The sequence below is a fragment of the Mus caroli genome, unplaced genomic scaffold (assembly GCF_978045245.1).
Source record: "Mus caroli unplaced genomic scaffold, Mus_caroli_1 scaffold_2, whole genome shotgun sequence".
NCBI lineage: Eukaryota > Metazoa > Chordata > Mammalia > Rodentia > Muridae > Mus > Mus caroli.
In genome coordinates, this window is record NW_028227257.1 from 151,194,349 (window position 1) to 151,220,307 (window position 25,959).

General features: G+C 51.6%; 2 protein-coding genes across 7 annotated transcripts in view; one reads left to right on the forward strand and one right to left on the reverse strand.

The window, feature by feature from the left end:
• Positions 1 to 3,888: 3,888 nt before the first annotated feature.
• Prrt1b (proline rich transmembrane protein 1B) lies at positions 3,889 to 13,360 on the forward strand. Its single transcript, XM_021156659.3, has 4 exons — positions 3,889 to 3,942; positions 7,845 to 8,290; positions 9,053 to 9,196; positions 10,322 to 13,360. Exons 1-4 carry the CDS (start codon positions 3,933 to 3,935, stop codon positions 10,469 to 10,471), a joined length of 750 nt encoding a protein of 249 aa, XP_021012318.1. The 5' UTR covers positions 3,889 to 3,932; the 3' UTR covers positions 10,472 to 13,360.
• A 1,820-nt stretch (positions 13,361 to 15,180) lies between these two features.
• The window catches only part of Rapgef1 (Rap guanine nucleotide exchange factor 1), a 119,074-nt gene continuing 108,295 nt past the window's right edge, over positions 15,181 to 25,959 (reverse strand). For all 6 annotated transcript variants that reach the window (XM_021181609.3, XM_029474628.2, XM_021181628.2 and 3 more), the window contains 10 exons: positions 24,714 to 24,798; positions 22,611 to 22,703; positions 21,822 to 22,007; positions 21,299 to 21,383; positions 21,064 to 21,158; positions 19,749 to 19,827; positions 19,544 to 19,645; positions 18,961 to 19,058; positions 18,162 to 18,290; positions 15,181 to 17,624 (listed from right to left, as the gene is read on the reverse strand). In XM_021181609.3, coding sequence (XP_021037268.1) covers positions 17,474 to 17,624; positions 18,162 to 18,290; positions 18,961 to 19,058; positions 19,544 to 19,645; positions 19,749 to 19,827; positions 21,064 to 21,158; positions 21,299 to 21,383; positions 21,822 to 22,007; positions 22,611 to 22,703; positions 24,714 to 24,798 — 1,103 coding nt within the window. In that variant the 3' untranslated portion in view covers positions 15,181 to 17,473. The remainder of the gene's footprint in view (positions 17,625 to 18,161; positions 18,291 to 18,960; positions 19,059 to 19,543; positions 19,646 to 19,748; positions 19,828 to 21,063; positions 21,159 to 21,298; positions 21,384 to 21,821; positions 22,008 to 22,610; positions 22,704 to 24,713; positions 24,799 to 25,959) is intronic.

Sequence of the window (25,959 nt, forward strand, 5' to 3'; positions counted from 1 at the left end):
CCTTAAGAAGCACAGCTGGGTATTAGCTAGTCTAGCATACAGAAAAATAGATTAAGGATAATCGCCCAGTAATTGTGCTAAGCTGATTAAATAAATTGATAGGACCGTGTCTCAAAAAAAAAAAAATAAAAAAAAAAAAATAAATAAAAATTTTGAGGGGGGAGGGTATGGGGGACTTTTGGGATAGCACTGGAAATGTAAATGAGGAAAATTTAGGAAAATAAAAAAATTAAAAAAAATTGATAGGACTGAGTCTCGATTATTGGGGGACTGACTGGGTCACATTAAGAAAGAGTTAAGTAATAGCATTTACAACAACAATAGGTTGTCAGGAGTTTTTACTTTTGAATTTATTTTAAGATTTATTTTATTTTTATTTATTTATATATATTTTGACAGAGTCTATCTATATAACTCTGGAACTCACTCTGTAGACCTGGTTTACCTTGAACTCACTGAGAGATACCTGTCTTTGCCTCTGGAATGCCAGGAGTAAAGGCATGGGCCACCATGTTCAGCCTTACTTTTGAATTTTGATGCACTACATTTTTGTTTTGTTTTGTTTTGAGACAGGGTTTCTCTGTGTAGCCCTGGCTGTCCTGGAACTCACTCTGTAGACCAGGCTGGCCTCTGCCTCCCGAGTGCTGGGATTAAAGGCGTGCACCACCACTGCCCGGCTACATTTTTATTTTTATTTATTTATTTTTAAAGATGTATTTATTTATCTTAGGTATATGAGTACATCATTGCTCTCTTCAGACCAGAAGAGGGCATCAGATCTCATTACAGATGGCTGTGAGCCACCATGTGGTTGCTGGGAATTGAACTCAGGTCCTCTGGAAAAGCAGTCAGTGCTCTTAACCACTGAGCCATCTCTCCAGTGCCGCACTACAGTTTTAAACAACCACATGATATTTTTCTTTAAGAAGTAGGCCTCCATTTCAAACTGGTCAGATGAAGCAATGCTCTGAGGGTGGCGCCAGCTCCACCTCCATTTTTTGAGACATTGTTTCTCTGTGTAGCCCTGGCTGTCCTGGAACTCCCTCTGTAGACCAGGCAAACTAGAGATCCACCTGTCTCTGCCTCCCAAGTGCTGAGACTAAAGGTGTGTACCACTGCCTGCAGGCCTGTCTACTTTAAGTCCTAGTGTACTACGGATGAGAGGCAGCAGACAGCCATGCTGACAGGCAGTGGAGACAGGAGTAGCTTTCCTTTTTTATGTTGCCCTTCAAAACAATCACATATGAGGATCCACCATGCTCATAGTAGACAGAGGCCATGACATCACCCTCATAATTTCACCCATTTAAATATTTTTACATTTTTTTTTTTTAGAGATGTGAGTTGGAGAGAGATAGCTTATGGCCATTGGCTGCTCTCGCAGAAGACTAACATTCATACATATAAATTTTTTAAAAAACCTTTAAAGCACTTGGGAGGCAGAGGCAGGCAGATTTCTGAGTTCGAGGCCAGCCTGGTCTACAGAGTGAGTTCCAGGATAGCCAGGGCTACACAGAGAAACCCTGTCTCGAAAAAAAAAAACAAAAAAAAAAACCTTTAAAAAACCATGACTAGTTGCTATTAAAAAGAGCAAGGTTAGGGCTGGAGAGATGGGCTCAGTGGTTAAGAGCACTGACTGTTCTTCTAGAAGTCTTGAGTTCAGTTCCCAGCAAGTATCTGGTGGCTCATAGTTATCTATAATGTGATCTGATGCCCTCTTCTGGTGAGTCTGAAGACAGCTACAGGGTACTCAAACATATCATAAATAAATACATCTTAAAAAAACAAACAAAAAGCTAGGTTAGGATTGGGCAGATAAAAGGGAAGGTGGAGCTAAAGCGGCGGGGGGGGGGGAAGAGAAGAGATAATTGGAAGAGGGAGAGGTGGCAGGGGAGGAGGAGGAAAAAGAAAAGCGGAGCAGAAGCACATGGCCTGGAGAAATCGCAAGTTCCAAGGGTGGGAGATGGTAGTGTAGTGGTAGATCTGCTCAATCTAGGCGCACAGTATGTAATCATATTAACTGTATTGTGTTTTCATTGCCCGAGCATATTTGGGAGATTTACTGCAACAGGTTAGCTGGGAGGCGATGGCACGTGCCTTTAGTGAGTGGCTTGGTGTGGGTGCTGGGAACCGAACACCAGTCCCATGGGAGTACATGCTCCTAACTGTGACAGCTCCTCCTGAGCCATCTCTTTGCCTTAACCTGCAATCTTCTCTTCCAGTGCCTTTTGTATGCTTCCACTCAGTGGCAGAACTCCAGATGTGGGATCTAGCTGCCTACTATTAGAAACACGTCACTCCAAAACTTCAAGGTGTAGTGCAACAGCCTGTGGTTCTGAGTGGTGGCTGGCTGCACTGCAATCTCCTGTGAGGTTGCTTAATCAGTGGCTTTCAGTGTCTGAGGTGAGAATTCATCACCGGGCCAGGAGGTACAGAGAGATCCACTTGCCTGTGCCTTTGATGTGTTGGGGTTAAAGGCACGGGCCATCACTGCCTAGAACACATTCTGCGATCTTAATGACTAGAGGTTCCCTGGTAAAATCTAATGTTTATGATGGTTTCTTTGTTTTCGGCAATCTCCTTTCCCTGTAATGATCTCTAGGTCAAGTTAAGCATCCTATAAAAACCTAGCCTCCCTTTTGTCGGGGCTGCTGTTCCTCCCCTCAGAGACAGCCTGGCATTAAAGCTTCATTCTTTTGTCTTGTAGTTCTGGTGGTCTCTGTTTCCTGTAAACATCAGACCAATAGATTCTTCTATAAGTTGCTTCTGTCATGGTGTCTCTTCATAGCAATAGAAAAGTAAGACTTTGTAGTTGTGTATGAGCACGTGAGTGCAGTGTCTTTAGAGGACAAAAGAGGGCGCCAGAGCCCTGGATCTGAACTTACAGTCCATTATGAGTGCTGGGAACCAAACTCAAGGTCCTCTGTAAGTGCAGCAAGCCCTCTTAACTTCTGAGTCATCTCTCCAGCCCCTCCCTTTAACTTAGGGGCTTCGGAGGGGCTTCCCTTCCTTTAGTTTGGGGGCTTCAGGATGACACGAATGAGCTACTCTTGAACCACACACCCCGCTGGTGGGGAGAGTTCACTTGCCTATCCAGAGGCTCTGCTGAGTCAGAGTGTCGTTCTTTGTAAACGCTGGAAGCCACCTCTCCTCATCCCTCGTCTCTGCCTCCTGGGCCCCAAGCTTCAAACCTGGTGAAAGCCAACTTGAAACTCAGCCCTGACCAAGGCTGGTCCCTCCTCAGTTCATTTCCTAGGCATCTTCCTCCTTGTCTGGGAATTCAGCTGGGAATATACAAAGGGTGGCCAAGCACATCTGCCTTGTGAGTGTGGAATTTTAGGTAGATTCTTTGGCCTGGTGAATCTCAGCGATGGGGCTGGGCTGGGAGGGTGGGGGGCGGGTGTTTTAAGTCTCAGTTTTACACTCCTGGTTTCTCTGGAGCAGGGGGTGAGAAGCTGATGGAAAAAACCACCTAGTTACACTCTCCCGCCTTTGGGTCACAGGTACATTCTGTTTCTCTTCCCAGGTAGGCCACCCCTCCCTGTGGTCTCTCTCCTGGCTCTACCCATCCCCGTGGGAATTGCCTGTGCTTCCTGCCTATTCCATTCTCTTGATGGCTCCCCTCCTCAACACCCAGGCCGGGCGAATCCGCAAAGGGATCGATCAAGGCTCCACAGAGGGGACCCTGTCTTTGGCGAGGGTCTGCTGCAGCTCTAACTATTCCAAGCCAAGAGGACTTAGGGTGGGTGCGAGCGCCAGGGCGCGAGGGAACGAGGTGTTGACTCAGCCGTGGACAAACAAGGCGGCCAATTATTAACCTGCCGCCCGGCGGGCACCAGGAAACCCGAGCCGGTGCCGTCCACCGGCTTGGGGCGGACCCAGGCTCCAGGTCCTGAGCAGCACAGCCTGTGCGCACCCACGTTGATCCGGCCATGGAGGCAGGTGAGGGGCGCGGGGTACAGGGAACACAGAGCAGAGACTGAGGGTGCGGACAAGAGCTAGGTAATACTGGGGCCGGGGGACACTCGCACCCACAGTCCGGGGGGCACCAAGAGGCTGCAGGGGATAACTCAGAAGCTCCCGCCCTTTCTTGCATCGCTGCGGGACAGCTGGGGAAGGACGGGGCCCCAGGTGGACAGCAGGTGTCCTGGCAGCAGCAGGTGGCTCTGCATTTCCCTTCCGGAATCTCCTTGCTGCGTCCAGTGTCTGTTGGCTTTGCTAACCATCCCCACTGCCAACCCCTTCCCGACCAGGCTGAGGTCCCCCAAGCAGGGCGACCCAACAAGGAGGCAGAGGTTGGAAGAGACGTCTCAGCCTGGATCAGAGACTGTGGGCTGGGTGGGTTGGCGCGGATGCTCCATGGTAGGGCCCCATTAAAGCCACACATCCGACCAGCGTCCCCGCCGGTGGGGGTGAGGCAAAAAACGTTGTCTCTAGAGACTCCCAGGCTCAGGGGGCCAGGACCTGTGCAGAGTGCAGAGTAGCCCTGGGTGCCCCTCACACTCCCTGCACCCGCCGCAGAAGATGCTGGGGTGACTAGTAGTAGAATTCCCCTCTGTCTCATCCCCTTCTAGAACACCCCAGGCCTTGGAGCAGCCCCCTCCCCCGCCCTGTCTCAGCTGGCGTATCGCCTCAGGCTCGGGTGTTGAGAACTCGAGAAGCCCAGCGTAGCCAGAGTATTTATTTACTCGCAGGCCCCTATCTCGGTGCCATCAGGTTCGGTATTTGCGCAGGCAGGATCCAGGGAAACTGCGGTTTTTGTTATGATAACTGGGGCAGGGGCTTGGCATTAATGTGACAGCATTCTGGAAGGACGGGCTCCTTCCCTGGTGGCTCTAAGTTGTCGACCCTGGTTCTTTGGTCTAACTAAGTAAGGAGTAAGCCCTGAGTCCAGGACTGGGCACTTGCTCAACCCCTAACACTGCGATTGCTGTTATCTATACAGTGGTCTGCCTGTATCTATAGGCAGTGGTGGTGGAAGGATTTCTCCACAAGAGAGGAGAGGCGCTCCAATGAGCCAGTGATGTGTGTGTGTGTGTGTGTGTGTGTGTGTGTGTCTTTCTCTGTATATGTAAATGTGGCAGAGAAGGCCAGAGGGGAACTCCAGGCGTGTTTAGCATTTTCTACCTTATTCCCTTGTGAGGGGTTTCTCACTCAGCCCAGGGCTCAAAAAATGTGAAACCATCCTCCTGTCTCCATCCTCCACAGCACTGAGGTGTCTGGTTCACAGCTGTGGATCTGAACCTCATGTGTGTTTAACAAATACTCTTTCGCACAGTCATTCTGAGGCCTGGCAGCCCTGTGGAGGTGATTTTTTTTTTTTTTTTTTTTAGCTTTTTGAGACAGGGTTTTTCTGTGTAGCCCTGTAACCCTGGATGTCCTGGAACTCACTCTGTACACCAGGCTGGCCTCGAACTCAGAAATCCACCTGCCTCTGCCTCCCAAGTGCTGGGACTAAAGGTGTGCGCCACCACTGCTGGACTGTGGATGTGATTTTTAAAAACCTTCCCTTCTCCCTCTTCCATCCCTCCCCTCCCCCCCACCCTCTTCTATATTGAGGATTGAACCCAGGATCCCACGAATGCCAGGCAAGCTCTTACCACTAAACTATATCCCAGCCTTTAACAGTTCTCTTTAGTGTTTTAACTCTGAGTTATTGTTCAAACACATCAAAGGAAACATAGTTAAAATGTGTTGTGATCTCGTTTTAAATATCAGACACTCCTCAGGCCCTCATCACAGGACACACACACACACACACCCTTTTACCTAGTGAGTTACAGCTACATAGTAAACACTTGTCTCAATAAATCAAGAAATAGATTCAGATATTTTAAATTTTAGTTTTAAACTGTGACTTGGTTATTTTCCTTTTATCTGCTGAATTTATTTAAAGTGTGCTTCTTTTTATCTTGTGGAACGTAGTTATAGTGGATGCTTTTCTTACAATTCCGGTGTCTGAGTATCAGAGCTGGCAGGTGTTAGTTTTGTTTGTTTTGTTTTTGTTTTTTGAGATAAGAGTTTCTCTATGCATCGCTGCCTGGCTGTCCTGAGCTTGCTCTGTAGATCAGGCTGACCTTGAATTCACAGAGATCTGCCTGCTTCTGCCTCCTAGTACTGGGATTAAAGGCATGCACCACCGCTGTCACCACCTGGCTTTATTTTTGTTGGTCTTTCTCCTCCTCCTCCTCTCGGTGTGTGTGTGTATCCAGGTGTTCTTGTGCAAACACTGGAATGCCGTGGTGCACAGTGGAGGTCAGATGACAACTTGCAGGGTCTTTTCTCTCCTTCTACTGTGTGGGTCCTGGGGATTGAACTCAGGTCAGCAGACCCAGCAGCATGCACCTTTACTGTGCCAAGCCCTCCAGCTGGCCTTTCTTCTTGCTTTTGAGATAAGGTCTCAAGCTGTAGCCTGGACTGGTCTTGAACTTACAGCAATCCTTCTGCCTCAGTTTCCCCAGTGCTGGGATTGCAGGGTTTTTTGCTCTTTTCTCTTTAAGAATGCTCTCACAGTCCTAATTCTTCACATTGCAGATTATTCAGGGTTGTGCCTTGGATGCCAGGCTGTTAATGTTGTTTCTCAACCCTGTTGTAATTCCTTGGCTGGGGTGATGTTCCATCCTTATTCAGCCTGCTCGGTTCTGGCTCTCAATCGCAGCTGGTTTACCTCTATATGGCTTCCCATGGTTGGCTCCTTTCTCAGCCTCCTGTGTTTGTGTGGGTCTGCTCCCTGAGCCTGGTGCTCAGGGCTGCATCCAGTACTGGGTGGGGTGGGTGGGTGGGGTGTTGATTCTAGAGCTTCAAAGCATCCCTGATTGTTCAGGACATAGGCTCCTCCAGGACCAGAGACAGTCAAGGGCAAAGGAATCAGGTGATGGCCCAGCTCACATGCAGTGCTCATGGAATTCAGAATCTCCCCTCTTCCTGCAAGACCTTTCCTTTATCCTGGGCTCAGCAGGACAGACTGGACTATCCCAGTTCTGCCCCACATCTCTCCTGTGGCCGAGTCTGGGGCTCAGGACTGGGAGGGAGCTGGGGTGAGGAATCTACCCCCTGTTCTCACTTTCAGTGGCTCAGGTGACTTTTGTATAATCAGCTGGAGAGGCAAGCTTTTTAAAAAGGGTGGCCAGGAGGGCTGGTGAGATGGCCGACTGCTCTTCTGAAGGTCTGAAGTTCAAATCCCAGCAACCACATGGTGGCTCACAACCATCTGTAATGAGATCTGACTCCCTCTTCTGGAGTGTCTGAAGACAGCTACAGTGTACTTACATATAATAAAAATAAATAAATCTTTAAAAAAAAAAAAAAAAGGGTGGCCAGGGCTGGAGAGATGGCTCAAGGGTTAAGTGCACTGGCTGCTCTTGCAGAGGACCTGGGTTCAATTCTCAACATGCACATGGCAGCTCACAACCATCACAAAATCTGTTGCCCTCTTCTGGCCCCCATAGGCACTGCATGTATTTGATGTGCATGATAAACTCATGCACATAAAATGCATAATTTTTTTAAAAGTGTAGTTAAAGTCCACAGCATAAATTTTTCCATTGTGAACTTTTTTTTTTTTTGTCCTTAATTTTCTTCCCGAGAGGGGAGGCCATAGGTCAGCCTTAGAACTTACTCTTCTGGAGCTGCCTACAGTGTTTTTTGAGTCTCTCATTAGGTTAAGGTAGCTGGCCAGTGAATCCCGGGGACCCACCTGTCTCCACTCCTGGGATGGCAAACTTCTGCCATGATATTTATGCAGGTTCTGGGATTGAACTCAGGTTTTCATGGTTACGCAGAAGGCACAGCACCAACGAATCCATCTCTCCGACCCTGACTCCCAGCGCTGCCTTTCTCCCTAGGTTCCGACGCCAAGGGGGGCGACAGCTCCGCAGGCCGGGAGGACCCCCAAGCCTCCGAGGACCAGCGCAGCACCGCGCAGCCATCACTCCCGCAGCTCCCACGCCGCCCGCAGCTGCTGGAAGAAGAAGACGCGGGGCGAGAGGAGGATCGGACCGAGGCCGCAGAAGGCAGCGAGCCGGCCCTGGGGGACCCAGAACCCGCGTCTGTGTCCGGCGAGGCGGGGCCCGGGCCTAAGGCCACTGGCGGTCCTGTGCCGCCCATAGGCTTCGTGGGCGAGCCTCCACCCTACGCGCCGCCGGACCCCAAGGCAGTGGCGCTGCTCTACCCGCCCTTCCCGCAGGTGCCTGTGCTGTTCCAGCCGGCGCCGGGGCCCGCCGCCCTCTACCCGCCACCCACCGGCCCGCTCTTCCCACCCCCTGGTGGAGCCTCTTTCCCGTTCCCCACGGTGAGCACAAGGCTCCATAACAGGAGGAGGAGATAAGGTACAGGGTTCTCAAGGACCAGGAAGGAAGGATACTGGGCATGACACAGGCTGCGGGGTGGCCAGTGTTCTGAGAAGTGTTCTGTGACACCAGTGGGGAAGGCCCCAAGGGGGTGGACATGAGGCAGTAGCCTGGTCGAAAATAATAATAACTTAAAAAATTAAAGACAAGCCGGGCGTGGTGGCGCACGCCTTTAATCCCAGCACTCGGGAGGCAGAGGCAGGCGGATTTCTGAGTTCGAGGCCAGCCTGGTCTACAAAGTGAGTTCCAGGACAGCCAGGGCTACACAGAGAAACCCTGTCTCAAAAACAAAAAAACAAAAAAACAAAAAAAAAAAAAAAAAAAAAAATTAAAGACAAGGTCTTATGTAGCTCAGGCTGGCCCGGAACTCACTATGTAGTTGAGAACACCTGATCCTGTTGCCTCTGACTCTTAAGTGCTAGAACTAGGTGACTCAAGCCTTTAACGCTAGCAGAAGCCTCTCAGGCTGGCGAATCTTCAGAGTTTCAGTTCAGCCAAATCCACCCTATTGATGAAATGAAAGCAGGAAGCCATAGGTTGCCAGTGGAGACTCTGAGCCTCCACAATCCCTGGCAGATAAGACATCTGGTAGCCAGTTCTGGGCTACATTGTGTGCAGGGCAGCGATGAGAGGATTCCTTCAGCATGGGTGGGTGTGCAGAGGGGAAGTGGGTCAGCGTGGCTTTCCCTGGTTCTACCCCACAGTATGGCAGCCCCGTGGCTGGCGGGCCTGCTCCCATGCAAGTGGAGCACAGGCCTCTGCCCAAGGACTTCATGATGGAGTCGGTGCTGGTGACCCTGTTCTGTTGCCTGCTCACGGGGATGATTGCCATTGTCTACTCCCATGAGGTAGGTGACCTGGAGGGACACACTCATAAGACACAACCTCTGACCCTGTGGGGACTTGTAGGGGTCCCACTCAGGAGCCAGCAGCTGGCAACCGAGCAGGACCCAGGAATGAGCCTTGTTGGATGGAGCCTGGCCTTTCTCCTCTGTCCCCCTGCCCCTCCCCCCCTTTTACCTGTGACCTCACTACCCGGGATCTGTTATGGCAATTTCTAAAACAAAAAAATGTATAAGTGATGGATGAGGCCCAAGGTGTTGTATTTCAGCATCCTTTAGTCTGCATATAATTCTGGCTGCCTCAGCTGCCCTGCTGTCTGGCAACCATCTGCCTGCCCATTACTCTTATCTTGCTATCATGCATCTGTTAATCCATCTCTCCACCCTCCCACCCACTAAGACACATCACTCCATCATTCACCTACCCACCCTTCACCCACCCATCATCTATTAATTCATCTGCCTCTTTGCTTACCCACCTTCTGGTCTCTACTCACCTGCCCTCTCCTTGTTCATTCACTCATTTGCATAGCTCCCTCCACCTCTACCTCACTAGCTCCCCATTCTTCTCCCCATTCCCTCCTTACTGATCATATGCCCGGCACTGGACTCACTGATAAAGGTGACTTAACATTTTGACAGAAAGCAAGCTTGTGTGTGTGTGTGTGTGTGTGTGTGTGTGTGTGTGTGCATGTATATGCTTACAAGTAACAGCCTGGCCTTGCTGGGAAGTAGCAGGAGGTCTCAGGCCCAGGTCATCACTAGTCAGACCTGAGGGGAGCAAGCAGTTCAGAGGTAGGACAGTGGCTTGTGGCTTTACCATCAGCTGTGGCCCAGGGAGGTCATTTAAGACTGCTGGGCTTTCAGCCCCAGCACAGGGGGGTGGGAGGGGGCAATGAGATCTGAGGGCTGCTGCTGGGTGGTGTGAGCCAAGCTTGGGCACATTGCTCATGCGTGAGGCACCTCTTCCATGACTCCTGTGCCTCTACAAGCTTTGGTTCCCAACATTCTCAGAATGTCAGTTTCTGGCCTGTGGCCTGGGCCTAACCTTTTAAGTGTGCTGGTGGGGCTTGGGGGTCGGTAGAGGGGGATCATTTTTGGCACATCCCACCTTGGCCTGTCTCATTACAGACTCGAGCAGCCCTGGGCCGGGGTGACCTGGCCCAGGCAGAGGAAGCCTCAAGGAAGGCCCGCTCACTTGTACTCTTCAGCCTGCTCTTCGGGGTCTTCGTGTCTACCAGCTGGGTCATCTATGTGGTGGTGGCTCTCTACCTTCCCTGAAGCCCAGGACTTGCAGGCTAGGCTGTGCCCTTTCTGTGGACCCTGGTCCCCATTGAAGTAGACAGCTGTTGCTCACACAGGGCAAAGGGGAGGTGGGTTCAGAAGCCCTGTCCATGAGGCCTTGGGTAGGATCCTGAGGGACACGGGCCCACGCGGCCTGGAAGTCTTCCTGGGATGTCAGCCTTCACCGTTACTCTTGGAGAACTCAGAAAACTGAAGCCCTCACTGTCTTCAGAGTCTGTGGAAGGACATGGCTACCTCCAGTCCAGCTCAGGATCTGGCTACAGTCAGTGTGCACTCTCCCTGGGAATTCCTGCTTGGTCTTACACCCTTGCCCATGTTGGGAGAGGCCAGGACCACTATGTCGGTCAACAAAAAGTGGTAGAGCTGCCTGCCACTACCTTCCGTCTTCCATCTGTGTGCAGTTGAGTCCCAGGTCTCTCGCCTGCCCTCCTCCGAGCAGTCTAATGCCTGAGCACTTGGCCTTTGGTACATACATAGGATGCCTCATTTCCCAAGATCCACTTTTTTTTTTTTTTTTTACAAACATCTCTCTCTTCTCTTTACTGTTCTATTGGACACCTGTCTGAGACTTTTGGCTTCTGTCTCTCCCTAGCTCCCTGCTCATTCTGTCCTTATAGTCAGGGCTGCAAACAGGTGAGCCAAGAAGTTGCAGTTGTGCTGCCTGAGTGCCTGCTCAGTGGCCTGTGCCCCATTCCCAGCATCACGCAGATGGGGTGTGGCAGTGCATACCTGTATTCCCAAACCTTGAGCCGAAGGAACAGAAGTTCAAGGTCACCCTTGGCTACACTGAAGCTGAAGGCAAGTCTGGTCTATATGAGACTGTCTCAAAAACAAACAAGAAGATTAGCTGGGTCCCCAGTTAGAAAAGACTGTTGTGACTGGGGAGTGCTCTCAGGCCAGGCCACCCCAGACAGTATGAGACACCTAAGAGAACAAATCACAGCTGTTCTCATATGTGCTGGGGTCAAGTCCATCTGGCTGTGAGACAGACTGCTGTCACAGGGGTCCCATCTGTGAGAAGGACACCTGGGAGGATTATAAAGCAGCCAGCTCCCATGCAGACTGGCCTTGCCTTCAGGTCCTGCTGCCTGCAGCCACAGTCCCTGGGGCCCTAGAGATATCTCTAGAGTCTCGTTTAGGGACAGAGATGGAATAAGAAAGTCAGCAGGACACAGGGCTGCTCTGGGACTTGACCTTTAAAAAGCGTGACAGCCATAAAGAGGAGGAAAAGATTTGGGGGCCTGGTAGATGCCTCAAAAGTACCTCATAGCACCCATCAGGCAACTACACTGTTCTCACACATCTTCTAAATAAATCACTGTGAGCAGGGCAGTCATGGTATACACCTTTAATCCCAGCACTCAGGGAGGCAGAGGCAAGCAGACCTCTGTGAGTTCGAGCCCAGCCAGGTCTAAAGGGCTAGTTCTAGGACAGCCAGTGCTACTCAGAGAAACCCTGTCACAAGCAAGCAAACAAACAAGTCACCCCTTTGGAGGTGTGTGAGTCACTTGGGGAAATGCATTGAACTGCTGTGGGGCTGGCAATGGCAGCCTGAAGCTCTGCATGATTAATGGGCTTCTTGCCGCCTCTGGGCTTCAGGACACCTTGGCTGGTGATCACCAACACTGCCAAGAGTACCAGCACCAGGATCTCACCATGAAAGCTGCAGTGGCTGCCACTTGATGCTGTTGTGAAGTTGCAGCTGATATGAAAACAAGACATAGGGTCTAGAGTGTGGGAAGCAGAGATGGAAGGCAGTGCTGTATGCAAAGAATAGCCACCAGCTAAAGTGGGGACCGGCTCTGCACTGTGTACGGATATTCATCAGATAAAAGGGTGATGGTTCATCGGGTAAAGGCATTTGCCACCAAGTCTGATGACCCTCCAGAACCTGCATGGTGGAAGGAGAGAACCAACTCCTCAGAGGTGTCTCCTGAGCACCACAGGGACACCAAGGCATGTGCATGCCTGTCCATCCATATATACACATGCAAAATAAATAAAAACGTGTTAAAGGAAAAGAAAACCAGAAGAGATGATTCTGCAGCTAGGATACCATCAAACAAACACAAACAAATGAATGAATAAATACAAAAATCAGAGGGCAACTTATTAAAGTAACTGGATGCAAAAATACATGTACAAAAATTATCTGTAACCACTTTTCAGTTGAAAATGAAAACTACTGCTCATCGAGCAGAACAGGCTTGCATGGTCCAATGGGACGTGCTCTAAGCACTGCTGCAGGGTTCCGTGAGGGGAACTCAGGCAATCTTTGAGACATGTTAGAAAAGATTAATGTTTGCATTTGTGCCCCAGAGCAGACCCTGTACTACATCCTTCCACACCCTAATCACACCCAGAGACAGCTTGACCCTCAGGAGTTCTGACATGACCAGTCTTACAGGAAGGCAGGGACAAAGAGTGGAGCAGAGACTGCCCCACCTAGGGACCATCCTATTTGCAGACACTAAACCCAGACACTATTGCTGATGCCAAGAAGTGCTTGCTGACAGGACCCCGGTATTGCTGTCCCCTGAGAGGCTCTGCCAGAGCCTGACCAATACAGATGTGGATGCTCTAAGCCAGCCATTGGACTGAGCTCAGGTACCCCAATGGAAGAGTCAGAGAAAGGACTGAAGGATCTGAAGGGGATTGTAACCCATAGGAAGAACAACAACAATATCAACTAACCAGACTCTCCAGAGCTCCCAGGGACTAAACCACCAACCAAAGAGTACACATGGAGGGACCCATGGCTCCAGCTGCATATGTAGTAGAGGACTGCCTTACTTGGCATCAATGGGAGGAGGCCCTTGGTCCTGTGGAGGATCAATGCTCCAGAGTAGGGGGATGCTAGGGCAGTGAGGCAGGAGTGGGTGGGTAGGGGAGCACCCTCATAGAGGCAGGGGGAATGAGGGTTGGGATAGGGGGTTCGCGGAAGGGAAACTGGGAAGAGGGACATTTGAAATGTAAATAAAAAGATCTGTCTGGCTATAGAGATGGCCTAGTGGTTAAGGACACCTGCAATACATGTACACAGAAATACAGGCAAGTACAATGCCCACACACAAAAATATCTATAAAGATACAGGTATCTATAGATCTATCTTTTTGTTTGTTTAGTTTTTTTGAGACAGGGTTTCTGAGCATAGCTCCAGCTGTCCTCAAACTCATTAGGTAGACCAGGGTTGACTTAGACTCAGAGATCTGCCTGCCTCAGCTTCCCAAGTGCTGAGATTAGAAGCATGGGCAAAAAATAAATCTTAAATAAGCCAAAAGTGGAGAACTGAAGATGACATCTGATGTTAGCATCTGGCCTCCACATGCACACACACAGACCTATGTGCATGCACCCACAGATAACATGTGCATGGGCGCACACACACAACTGCAATTTTAACAGTAACTGCCTTACACCAGTGATTAGCTGAGATCAGATGACTATTCTGGGAGTCTCAGTGTGTAGCTGAGGCTCAGTGTACATCTGACATCTTTATAATACTAGGTCATAAAATGAGACATTTTATGAATGTGATTGTTTGCACGTGCTGTAGCACTGGGGAATGAACCTAGGTCCACACACATGCTGGGTAAGCACCTTACCACTGAGCTACATGCTCAGCCCTTCCATCTGGGTCTTTTACAACATCTGAGTGCTTGATGGTTTCCTGTGTGGAATCTAGCAGACTCATCAGCTTCCGTGTTTCTTCGATGCTATTAGAACTAAAGCCCTGTTTTCTCTCCATTTTAAGCCCTTGTAGTTTGACACATCTGCTGAAGTTCCTGGTCGCATGATGCTGTAAATCCCTATACTTTGCTGTTTTCCTTTTTAGTGTTTAATGTGTTTTTCGTGTTTTGTTGCACTGGCTAGAACTGCACACATTGCCTTTTGATCCCAGAATGATGGAAGTGTGGATGCTGAACTGCCTTTCAATCCTTCACTTCTGGAAAAAAAAATTAATCAAGTGCTGTAGGCCTAGTGTCTTAAGCACTCCAAAAAATAACACAGATGTCAGGTTTTTGAAGTGGTTTTCGTGTATCAACTCATAAGTTGTAAAATGAATTCTATTGCTATGGTAACTATATTGACTTTAATACATTATTTTATTTTTTTGAGACAAGGAAGGTATATGTCCCCAGCAGAAGAGGGCATCAGATTTGTAACTGGAGTTAGAAATTGTAGGTGCTGAGAATTGAACCCAGGTCTTCTGCAAGAGCAGCCAGTGTTCTTAACCGCTGAGCCGTCTCTCCAGCCTTCTGACTCCAGCTCTGTAGAGTCAGGTGCTGGCTGTGACCTCCTGGGTGTGGTACTTCATTCCCAGGGTCTGAGGACATTCCATGGGTCTGAAAATCACTTGGTCTTCCTCAGCACTTGTATTCGGAAAGACAGAGGAATGAGCAACCCTCAGAAGCACAGTGAAGGCAGAGTTTTAAAGCCACTCTCGCAGGGTGGGGTGGCACGGCTCCTGGGTGTGCATGGTGCTTGTGCATTTATTTCTACCCTTCCTGTGTGAGTCTCTGTGTGGCCATCAGCATACCACTTGCAGGAGTCAGCTCTCTCCTGCACATGGGTTCCCAATGCCTACCAGAGCCCTCAGGCCCCACCGTACCCCTCCCCTCCACCTAGGTCACAAACAGCAGGGGCTGGCCTGATGCCGATACAGAAGGCCTGGACACAGACATGGCATCAGACGGGCTTTTGTCTGTTTATTTTTCTTTCATATAAAAGTTGCGCGCTTGTTCTGTCTGTAGGAAGATGCACTGTCAGACAGGTTAGTGGGGGTTTATATTACAGTGCCACACTGGGAGGCATGGAACAGGTGTCTTGGCTTAAGGGCCAGCCAGATGCACTGTTTGCTTGCTCTACCCACAGGTAATGGCTGGCCTCTGCTGGGAACCCAACTGTCCATGTTGCTTAGTATGTATACAAAGACGAATCTTCACAGCTCTCCCAGACCCCACCACTAAGAAACAGACATGTGGAAGCCAGGCTGCCTGAACACTGGGCTCAGTTGCAGCCAGAGGCAGGTGACTGGGGAAGCCTGCTGGCTAATAAATTAAACCCACACATCGCACCTCGATATCCCCACACGGAAACTCCAGAGCTGCCCTGGCTCTTGACTTAGTCTGCCTAAGGCTCCCAGGATCATAGGAGGGCCTGGTGATTCTGGGTCTAGAAGGTAAGCCCTCCTTTCTGCCCAGCTCATGTTTGGGAACCAGTAGACATAGACCATAGGCCCGCTCTGTTGGCTGCAGCACCAGTAGGCTAGGCCTCAGGTAGGCCTGTGCTACACAGGAAGGCTGCAGGGGCCTCTACAGCGCTGGGAGGAAGGACCTCGTGTGCAGTGTTCCCCACTTGCACACAGCAGCACTTAGAGCTGGTGAAAGACAAGAAGCAGGGGCAAAGACTGAAATGAAAGGACCTGTAAAAGAGGAACAAACCAAAGACCCACACGACTGCTCACAAGCCGGACTCCACACACACTCCTTAAACAATTCCGGCTGCCGCCTGAGGGAGCCGACCAAGGGGCTGTTTACAGATGTCCCCTCTCTATTTACAGCACAAATAAACAGAAGAGGGGCCCACAGTTCTTATTTGATAAAAGCTGCTAAAAATAACCCCCCTGAAACCCAGGAGGGTTCAGAGTGACAGCTGTTTCAGACGAGTACCCGGCCAGCAGCTGCTGCTGCTATTTATCTGCTCTGCGGACTGGTTGAGGAAGCACAGAGATCCTGGTATTCGTTTGACCAAGCCCCATGACCAGAAGAAAAGGGAGCTTGTTCATGCAAAGCTAACTGGAGGTATGGTGCAGGGCCAGCAGCACCTCTGGATTCTGACCTGTACCCTGCCATTTAGCCCACAGTGGTGGCCACGGAGCCATGGCCAGAGAGATCCTAGCCCTGAGCCCTGAACAGATTGTCAACCTCAGCAGCAGGGGGTGGCTCTGCCACCTGTCTGGAATCAGGAGACCTCTGGAGGCCCTCACGTCCTAGGCCTGCTTAGACTTCTTGGGAACAGACACTCCCAGAGAGCAAAAGGGGACTAGGAACCTGCTGGCTGCGGGGGGGTGGGGTGGGGTGGGGGGTCAAATAGGAGGGAAGCCCACAGGCCTGGAAGGAACAGGAGATGGCATTTAAGGCACACAGCAAGCACGGAGGGGCTGCTTGCCTCTCCCTAGGTCACTAAAGATCCTCACTTACTCTCTGAAGCACAGCCTTGGCCCCAGCTCAGCATGAACTGTCCCTTCTGCCTCCTCTTCCTGATCCCCAGAGTACCCTACCAGTGATGTGGGCTGGGGCTGGGGCTGGACCAGTGGTGGGCAACAGGTGCTACTGGTGCTGCTGCTGTCAGCCCAGCAGGTGCCTTGGTTAGTGGCCGTGCATGGCAGGACAGAGCTGGGGTCACTGCTGTGAGAAGTGTCAGCTCTGTGGCTCTTGCCTACCACCCACCATACTTTCCGGGCCAGGTTGACATGCCTCTCCCTCCATGTTTAAAAAGCAGGAAGTGGGCAGCACAAGATGCCTGTGTGGTCCCTTTCTACCTTCTTCTGTCTCCCAGCCATAGCTCCCCTGGCTCCAGGGTCCCGGAGGGCAGTCTACCCAAGGGTCCTGGGGCCCCTACTTATCTGCCACTTAAGGAGGCCAGGGCAGCCTGGGGGCAGTGAAGCCTGCCATTCCCCTGGTCTGCTGCTCAGGTGTCTGCTGCTCTCCAGCTGCAGGGGAGAGGAGGGAACAGGAGGGAGCACTGACAGAAAACAGAAAACAAAACCAGACCAGGGGCCACCAGTATACAAGCCAGCCCTGAGGCCTGCCAGCCAGCTCATTGTGAACCCTGGGACTTTAGCCATAGGGAAGGAGGCAGGAAACCGGCCAGGAGACTCAGGTGCTGCCACACAGCCAGGCATGGACAGGCTGAGGCTGGGATGGTCCAGGTCCTCTCCTGGCTGCTTGAGTGTTCTCACAGCCAGCCTGCTCCTAGGTCTTCTCTTCGCGGTCTGTTTTTCGCCTTGTTATGTTCCTAGGCTTGATCTTCAGAGAGAGTTCCCACAGGGCTTCCTCGGCCAGGTGGTCACTGAAGTCATTGAAGAAATTTATGATGTCGTCGTTTCTCCGGATTTCATAGTGCCTGGTGGGAGAGGGGCAGTCAGAGAGTCCAGGACTAGCTGAATAGCCAGGCCAGAACCTCTCACAGGGTGGGTCCTCACAGCCATCTGCCTAGTAGGGTCACTGCTACCTAACCCAAAGCACTCAGAACCAGAACAGAGTGTGGACGGCCCTCTCTGCGCTCTGGCCTCCAGCCAGCACTGCTCCAGCAGTGCCTCATGGGAAGCCTGGCTTCTCAGTGGTTCCCTGAGCGGACCATCCTGAGTGGGGTGATATCGAAGCCTGCCCCTTCTTCCCTTGAGCCAGAGAGGCTAGACTGACAGCCTCCCTGTGGCCTGGGGAGTGCCTGCTTCCTGACTTGTAACTGGAAGACAAGCTGGCCAGGGGCTAGGCTGGGGAGCAGACCAGGAATGGAGCCCTTTATGTGCACTTCCCCATGTTGTCCTGGTAAAACCCTAGGGAGCAGGGACTCAACTCCATCCCACAGGTGCAGCCTCCCGACTCTCTGGGCTGCGCCCCTCCCTGGAGTGGAGTCAGGCGGGAACCAGGCAGCACTCACGCCTGCTGGAAGCACCGCATGCTGTCCAAGATGTTGAACTGTTGCCACCGCTTGGAGAAGTTTACTTTCCCGTCAATATAATCTGGGTTTCCCAGGTGAACGAAGGTCAGGTCTTGAAGAATCAGACCTCTGAGGGGACAAAAGCAGAAGGCATCATGTATTGGGGACAGAGTAGAAGGTAGCTATGTGCTGGCTTTGCCACCAGGACCTGATGGCAACTGTGGTCCATGACAAGTATCTGCTGAACCCCAGAGCAAGCCAGGGCACACATTTAGGCATTCTTCAAACCCATATGAAACTTTCCTGGGTCAGAGTCCCTGTGGATCCCTTAAGAATGAGCTCAGTCCTGACAAGCCTGGAGTGCTTGTAAATCCTGGCTATGGAAGACTGTGAGGCTGACCTGGCTGCAGGGTCAGACAGGGATGTGGTTGCTAATGCCAAACTGTTAACTGGGCAATCAAATAGACTAATGTCAAAGCTGGGGCTGGGGTTGGCTCAGTGGCTGAGTGTGCTTACTGCCTTTGCAGAACACTTGGGTTGGATTCCTAACACCCACATGGCCACTCATAACTACTGCTAACCCCAGTTCTAGGAAATCCCATTCTCTCTTGTGACATCTGTGAGCTACTGTACATACACGGTACACACACACACACACACACACACACACACACACACGCTCTTAAACTATATATTAAAAGATGAAAACAATAAATCCCAGTAAAACTGACAGAGGGACCCGAGCTGTCTGCACTGTCAGGCGTGGTGACTGAAAGGATGAGGGGGGGAGACGACTCACAGGTACGGGATACATGGGGGCTCCACCTCTGAGAGAGCAGCCCGGTAGGCTCGGAAGGAGGATGAGCTGTCAATCAATGTGCAGTATTCAGCCAGGCCCTGCAGGAGAGGGGTGAGTTTGTGTGATATGTCCTGATACCAACGAAAGCCCTGTGGACGCCTGCTAATAGTGTCAGCTAACCTCTGTGGCAGGGTCTCAGGCTTGTGTACAATTCTGTGGGTGGTATGAGCACATGTCCTCAGAGAGGCCCTTCTCAGGAGCTCATCTGTCCTTTCATCTAGCCCTCACTGTGCTAGATGAAACCCACCTAGCAGGCCCAATGCAGTGCCAAGCCCAGAGAAGCCACTTTGGATGAATGGCTAAAGAATGGACTCTCCAGGTGAAGCTGAGACCCAGGCACAGGGATAGGTAACAACCCCACAACCAACCATGAAAGCCCTTGGACCTGCCAACTTCTCCAGGCACTGGAATCTGAAGTGGGAGAGGCAGAGGTCTTGGTCACACAGAGGTGAGGAGCCAGATGGGGATCCTTGCCTGGTCTTGCTCAGGTCCATTCTGCCTGCCCAGACTTCTCACCACCTACCTCTGAGGTCTGCCGCTGCCACTCCAGTCTGCGGATGGGGGCCGAGTCTAGTGCTGAGAGGATGGCCAAGTAGGAGTTGAAGTTGTTGAGCTTGCGCAGGTGCTGTGCGGAGAGGCGGTGGTGAGGGCTGGGGTAGGGACGGCACAGGGTGGGGCTATAGCCTCCCCAGGTAGAGCAGGAGAGCTCTGGGCACGGAGCCAGTTACCTTCATGATCTTGATGAACTTGAGGAGCAGCCTCTCTCGGTCCTGGGCCTTCTCCTGCAGCATGATGATGGACCGCACCCTGCAGGAAAGGACCAGGTAAGCAACAGCTGAGCTCACCGTCCTCCACCGGCTCTGGCAGACGAAATATGTGTGACCCCCGTGCCAGTTGTCACAAATTATTACCCACCAGGAGCCCAAAGCCCAAGCATGACCCTGGTTCCTGATCTCAGGGTGTGTACTATATTCTAGGGGTCTAGACAGTTCTTCTGCAGAGGAGGCTTGGGACTGAAGCATCTTTTGCATTATGAGGCCTTGCTGCTGGCTCAGAAACCAGCTGACAGAGGAGCAGGAGACCGCTCTGCCAGTCAATGGGAGATGGTGACTCAGGACCTTAGCAGTAATGGAGGCTGAAGCCTAGGCAAGCCTCACGTTCTTCTGTTGACCTCAGGGTGGCTTCAGTCTTCTGTGGTTTACAAGGGCCACTGCAGTGTTACTTGGGGTGAGGTGCGATACTCTAATCACCTCTCCTATCCCGTAAAGAGCACCTGTGTCAGGGACACGTCAGAGACCATGGCTCCAAAAGGTAAGTCTTGCCTACTGGCCCTAGAAGCCAGAACACTCAGGGTAGAGTGGTGGTTAGTGCTGAGGGGCGGGTGCTTCCCACCAAGAACACAGAGAAGCAATGAGACCTTTCCCTAGGCCATGGCAGGCATGTGGGGCAGGGTCAATGCAGTAGGAGGTGGAGGTACCTGGTCTAATCTTGAAATGGCAAAGTGACCAGGTGATAGACATACTGCTGACCTCCATTCTGCTTTAAGAATTCAGACACAAGCTAGGTGGTAGTGCACACCTTTAATCCTAGCATTTGTGGGACAGAGGCAGGCCATCTCTGAGTTCAAGGACAGCTAGGGCTATGTAGAGACAGCCCCCTCTCCTCACCAAAAAAAGAATTCAGGTACAAATCAAAGCCTTAACAATCCACTCCTTTGCTAAGCAGTTGGTCTCTATCAAGCAATCAGGTGAGCTAATGTCTTATAGGAACTGCAGAGGCAATGAGCAACAACGATGGAAGGGCACCTCCTCCTCCAGCCAAGGCAGACATTACTAATCAATCCTGGCACTTTTTCCTGCACTGCAGAGCCCATGGTGCCACCTCAGCCAGCTCTGTCTGCCTCCTTCTCTCTGCTGCTCACAGTTCAAGGCTAGTGCCCACAGACTCTGGAAATATCCAAGGACTGACCACTTGACCTCTCTGCCAAGGAAGTCTCAACTGTCCCACGCACACCACCGAGCAAGTGCTGCGGCCCCATCTCACCAGTAGGACATGTTGTTGAAGTGCTCTGTGAACTGGGTCAGATTGGGACTCTTCTCCTCATTCTGCTCTTTGGCCCAAAGCAAAACTTCAGGAATCTGTGTAGAAACAGAACATACAGCACTGCAGTCTCTGGTGCTCCAGGGTCTGGGTGTGGGGCTCTCCATAGGGACAGTCAGCAGCAGCAGCTTCCAGGCAGAGTGTTAGCTGCCTCCCTTGCAGGGCCACTCAGTCATACCTCTATCTTGTAGAAAAGCTCGGCATCCAGCAGTGTCAGCTGCTCGGCTATCTCATGGCTGTGGAAATCATGCAAGGTTCCTGGCCTGGAACACAGCATAAGCATGGTTGGGACAAGGCTGCAGGCTTTAGCTCCAATGGGCCCTTCTGGGCCACAGGGCTGCACTCTGGGTAACTGGCCTCCTTCTTCTGCTCCTCCCACCTCCCACCACTCCACCAGCTTGGCAAAGAGCAGGAGAGAGGCTTCCCAGGCTTATAGGGAGCTGGGATGGTACAAGAGGTAACATCAGCGTGTGGAGTCCAGAGCCGACCAAAGCCCAGTGCAGTTAGCTCCTGTTTATGCAGCTCCATCTGTTTTTCTGCCAAAACGGGATTCCTTGCTCCACATGGACCATGGGGAGAGGCTCAGCAATGGGTACTCAGGGTCTTTCCCTGAGGCACCTAATCACAGGGCTGTGGGAAAGGCAGCTCTGGGCTTAGCTCTGACCTCCAGTGTGGGGCTGGCTGAGATGCTGGCTCCTCACCTGGCTGCAACACCCCTGGCTGCCAGAGGCTGGTCGGAATGGGCACACCTGAGCAGCTTCTTCTGGTCCACCTTGTCCAGAATGTTCTTCCGGAGGACTCTGGCCAGGCTGAGCTCTCCGCTGCACACTAGGCGGAAGACCAGCTCCATCAGCAGCTTCAGGATCTCCTCTGTCAGCTCCACCAGGCTAAGGGCCAAGGGCACTTGGTAAAAGGCAGGCCAGGGCCCCAGTTGAGGACGCCACTCACAGCCTCCACAGTGCTGGGGGTGGCCTTTCTGCAACAGGTCCCTGCCAACTCACTCAACACACTTGCTGCTCTCTCTCTGCCTAACACACAGTGATGAGATGTCAGGCAGGTGTCTGTAGAAGACTGTCATCTCCACTGAGCTCCTCCATTCCTTACCTTAACATTATACAGCCACCATACAAGAGCAAGATGCCACTGGAGGGCAAGGATTCAGAGGTGGTTCACACACAACAGGCTTAATTTAAGTATGGAAATGGAAGAAGTTTTGGAGGTGCAGCCTCTTCCACTTGGCCCCTATGCTGCTATGAGTGTGTCTTACAGTAATAAGAGTCCCAGAGAGGACAGGGACTCACTCTACAGGAACTCCAGACCTAACCCCCACCCCACCTTGATCTGTAGGGTCTGATACTCCCAGAGCTGGGATGAAGCAATGGAATCAGTGAGCAGTCGTCTGCAGCCCTCTGGCTTGCTAGCAGCCTGCTGCAATGCACACAGGCTTGACCATCTGCAGCCACTCCTGGGACCCGGGGCAAGGCACTCACCAGAGCTCATCCACCACTCGCACCAGCACAAAGAATGTGTTCTTGCTCACTCGCTTCTTGAACGTGTCAGCAAAGGGAGAGAACTTCTCGTACGTGAAGTGTGGGTTAAGGTTCACAGGCAGGATCTGGGTTACTGGCTTCAGAAGCTGTTCCTGAATGCTGCCTTCTGGTCTGCAGGACCAACTCTGGCACCATCAGGTCTGTGTGCGTGTTGGACCTGAGTGCTGTTATACTGAGGGTCATGGTGTGTGGACTCAGGTAGAGGGAGCAGGTCTCTGTGGGTCCAGAGAGTGAACTGGCCCAAAAGGCTTTCTTCTATATTCTATGGGCTTTCATCTGCAGATCATTTCTCCAGCCATATGGCCACAATGGTGGGTATTCCTCTAGCCCATGGCAGCACTCACAGCTGACTCCTGACAGCTGAAGCTGGGGTCTACTTTGGAGATTACAGCTTCCTGCTGTTTGCTGTTTTGTCTCCACCAGATCTCCACATCTGCCTCATTCTCCTTGATCCCTGACCTGGGTCTTGGCACTCAAGCGGAGCTACACCAAATGGATGGTCTGCCTGGGCCCCAGCAAAGCCTGCCCCAGGACTCGAGGAGGAAATGCCTCCATGAGCTTGCTGGCTGAGGCTAATGGGCAAGGGCTGAGAAACTGACCTGGCAGCAGAAGTGGAAGTGGGAGCATGCAGGTCAGTTGCCCCGTCTCCATTTCAAGGGTGCCATTATATAACAGAAATAAAAATGGTCCCACAGTCAAGTGGGATCCCACATGTAAATGCATGTTAGGTTTGACATGTTCCTGCCGGATGTAACTGACAATCTTTCAGTTAGGCCCGGCCCTAGCAGGTGCTCAGAGTCCACAAACAGGGAGTGACCACAACTGTGCTGACAGACCAGGGTTAGTCAGGGTCAGACTGAGCGGAGGAGCTGTGGAGGAGGTGTGCCCTTAGGGTTAGGGCACACAGGAATGTGGAGAGCTGCCCAGTGAGAGCAGCTGCCCAGCAGATGGCAGTCACAGGCTATGTGGCTGGGAGGTAGCCTAGTAGCTGGTTTCCAGGTAGGCCAAGGACAGAGAAAGAGGAACAGGCAGCAAAAGTGGATTCTTCTAAGACCACAGAGTCTTGTCCACTAACCCAGGGAGTGACAGTCCCCAAGGGTGAATCCTGAAGTGGGGCAAAGCTCACCTGTGGTGGAGGTGCTGTCTATTATCTGACCAGGGCAGCAGTGGGGGCTGGGTCTGCCTTGCATTTTCTTAGTTTTTTCCTCCCTTTTTCTTTTCTCTCTTTCTCTCTCCCTCCCTCCCTCCTCTTGGTTTTGCATGACAGGGTTTCTCTGTGTATCCCTGACTGTCCTGGAACTCACTCTAGACAAGGCTGGCCTTGAACTCAAGAGATCCACCAAACTCTGCCTCCCAAGTGCTGGAATCAAATGTGTGCCACATTGCCTGGCTGAGTTTTCGTCTCTTAAGACTGTTCTACTCTTTTTTTTTTTTTTGGAGACAGGGTTTCTCTGTATAGCCCTGGCTGTCCTGGAACTCACTTTGTAGACCAGGCTATCCTCGAACTCAGAAATCCGCCTGCCTCTGCCTCCCGAGTGCTGGGATTAAAGGCGTGTGCCACCATTGCCAGGCTAAGACTATTCCACTCTTAAGCCCACTGGTCCCCACCAGATGGACACTCAGGGCTCAGTGTGAGAATCTGCAGGAAGCCCCCTGGCAGGGCCACCCACCTCCTTCCTTCTCTCAGTTTTTCTTGGTCTTTCCAGAATTACTCAGTGGTCCCATCCATCCTTGACAGTGCAACAGAGTTGTTCCAGGCCCTCCGTGTCATTTCACATTTTCCTCAGTCATTCTGTGAGTCAGTGTTAGGATATGGCTGGGTGGGATATGGGGTGGGAACTGCAGAAGTAAAAGTGCTATCCTGGGTCTTTAGGGCCCACAGGCTGGGTGCAGCAAACCCAGGAAGGGCTGAGGCCCGAGGCCCGAGAGCTGCTGGTACTATGCAAGTCAATTACTTCAACATGCTCAGCCTCAGTGTCCTCAGTGACAGCTTCAAAAACAGTATAAAGGAAAGAAGAGGGTCACACAGGCGGGGAAGGATATCGGTACTGCAGCTTCTTGATGAGCTCCTCCGGGCTGATGAAGGTCCTGTAGGTGGTCAGGAAGGCTTCACAGTACAGCACCAGGTCTGCAGGGGTGCAAAGCAGTCATGGTGGTAGGGTTCAGGGTGTGGGTGTGGGTGTGGCTCGCAGCATGGGCACCATGCTGAGTCCTCTCTAAAAGCCAGGTAGGTCCTAGGTCTTTCATCTTATGGGTACTGGCTACTCCTGATGGAGAACCTAGCTGTGGGAGGGCCTGAGGCCCAGTGTAGGAAACAAACTTCATTTCTTTAGTGACCCCTGTGCTGGTAAGAGGCCAAGGACTGGGCACACTGGCTCCGGACTGCACCACCCACAGATTAGCACAGATGCTGCCCTAAGGCCCAATGGCTCCTCACTGCTTTGGGCAGAGATAGTAGTCCAAACTTGCCAACAGGCTCTTGCAGTTAAACCAGAGGCAGTATTTTTAGATAACAGGGTCCAGTCATTAAATATTTTTGGGAAATTTCATTCTAAGCCCCAAGGGAAGGCTGAAGTGGTGGTGTACTGCAAAGCTTAGCAGTGGTTTGCTGCCCACACAGGACAAGGGCAGTGGTGACACACAGAACCCCCATAGCTGGAGGCCTCAGGCTGGTAGCACCCACCTCTTTCTTCCAAAGGGAAAGAGTATGCCAGTTAATGAGTCCTGCCTCTCTGGAGCCCTGTTAACGGTTGTGACTTATATCCCGAATGCTTTAGATATTAAGCATAGGATGTCATGAGAGACAAGGTGGGCTAACTCAGGAAGGGCTGTACTGCACCACACTGGACCTAGAAAGGAGGTCACCACATGGAGGTGCAGAGCAGCCCCCTTGCCCTTTCTCACACCTCCCCAGGTGCTGGGTGGGAGGGGTGTTGTGGATGGGCCTGATGCTGTTTGTATTTTGATGTTAATTCTGCTCCCCTGGGAGGGGTTTCGAACAAGGAGTAAGTCAGGAACTCAGGTGACTTCTTGTAAACCATCCCCTAATGAATAAATGAGCCAATCACTGAGTGAGTAGGAGGGACTTCTGGGTTAGATAGGGGAAGAGAGGAAAGGGTGTGTGTGGGGGGTCCTTTTGGACTGGATAGAGAGAGGGCAAGATGTAGCTCCTAGTGTCTCCTGGTTTACATGGTGGATCCACCAGGATTTGCCACCAGAGGATTTAGATTTAATATGGCTTACAAGATTAGGATTCTAGTTATTGTGCCCAGTGATTGAGTTACCATTG

Excerpts from the sequence above, each read along its gene's own strand:
- Prrt1b (XM_021156659.3), top strand. Across the intron at positions 8,291-9,052 it reads CCTCTTTCCCGTTCCCCACG|TATGGCAGCCCCGTGGCTGG; the intron begins GTGAGCACAAGG and ends TCTACCCCACAG. Across the intron at positions 9,197-10,321 it reads CCATTGTCTACTCCCATGAG|ACTCGAGCAGCCCTGGGCCG; the intron begins GTAGGTGACCTG and ends GTCTCATTACAG.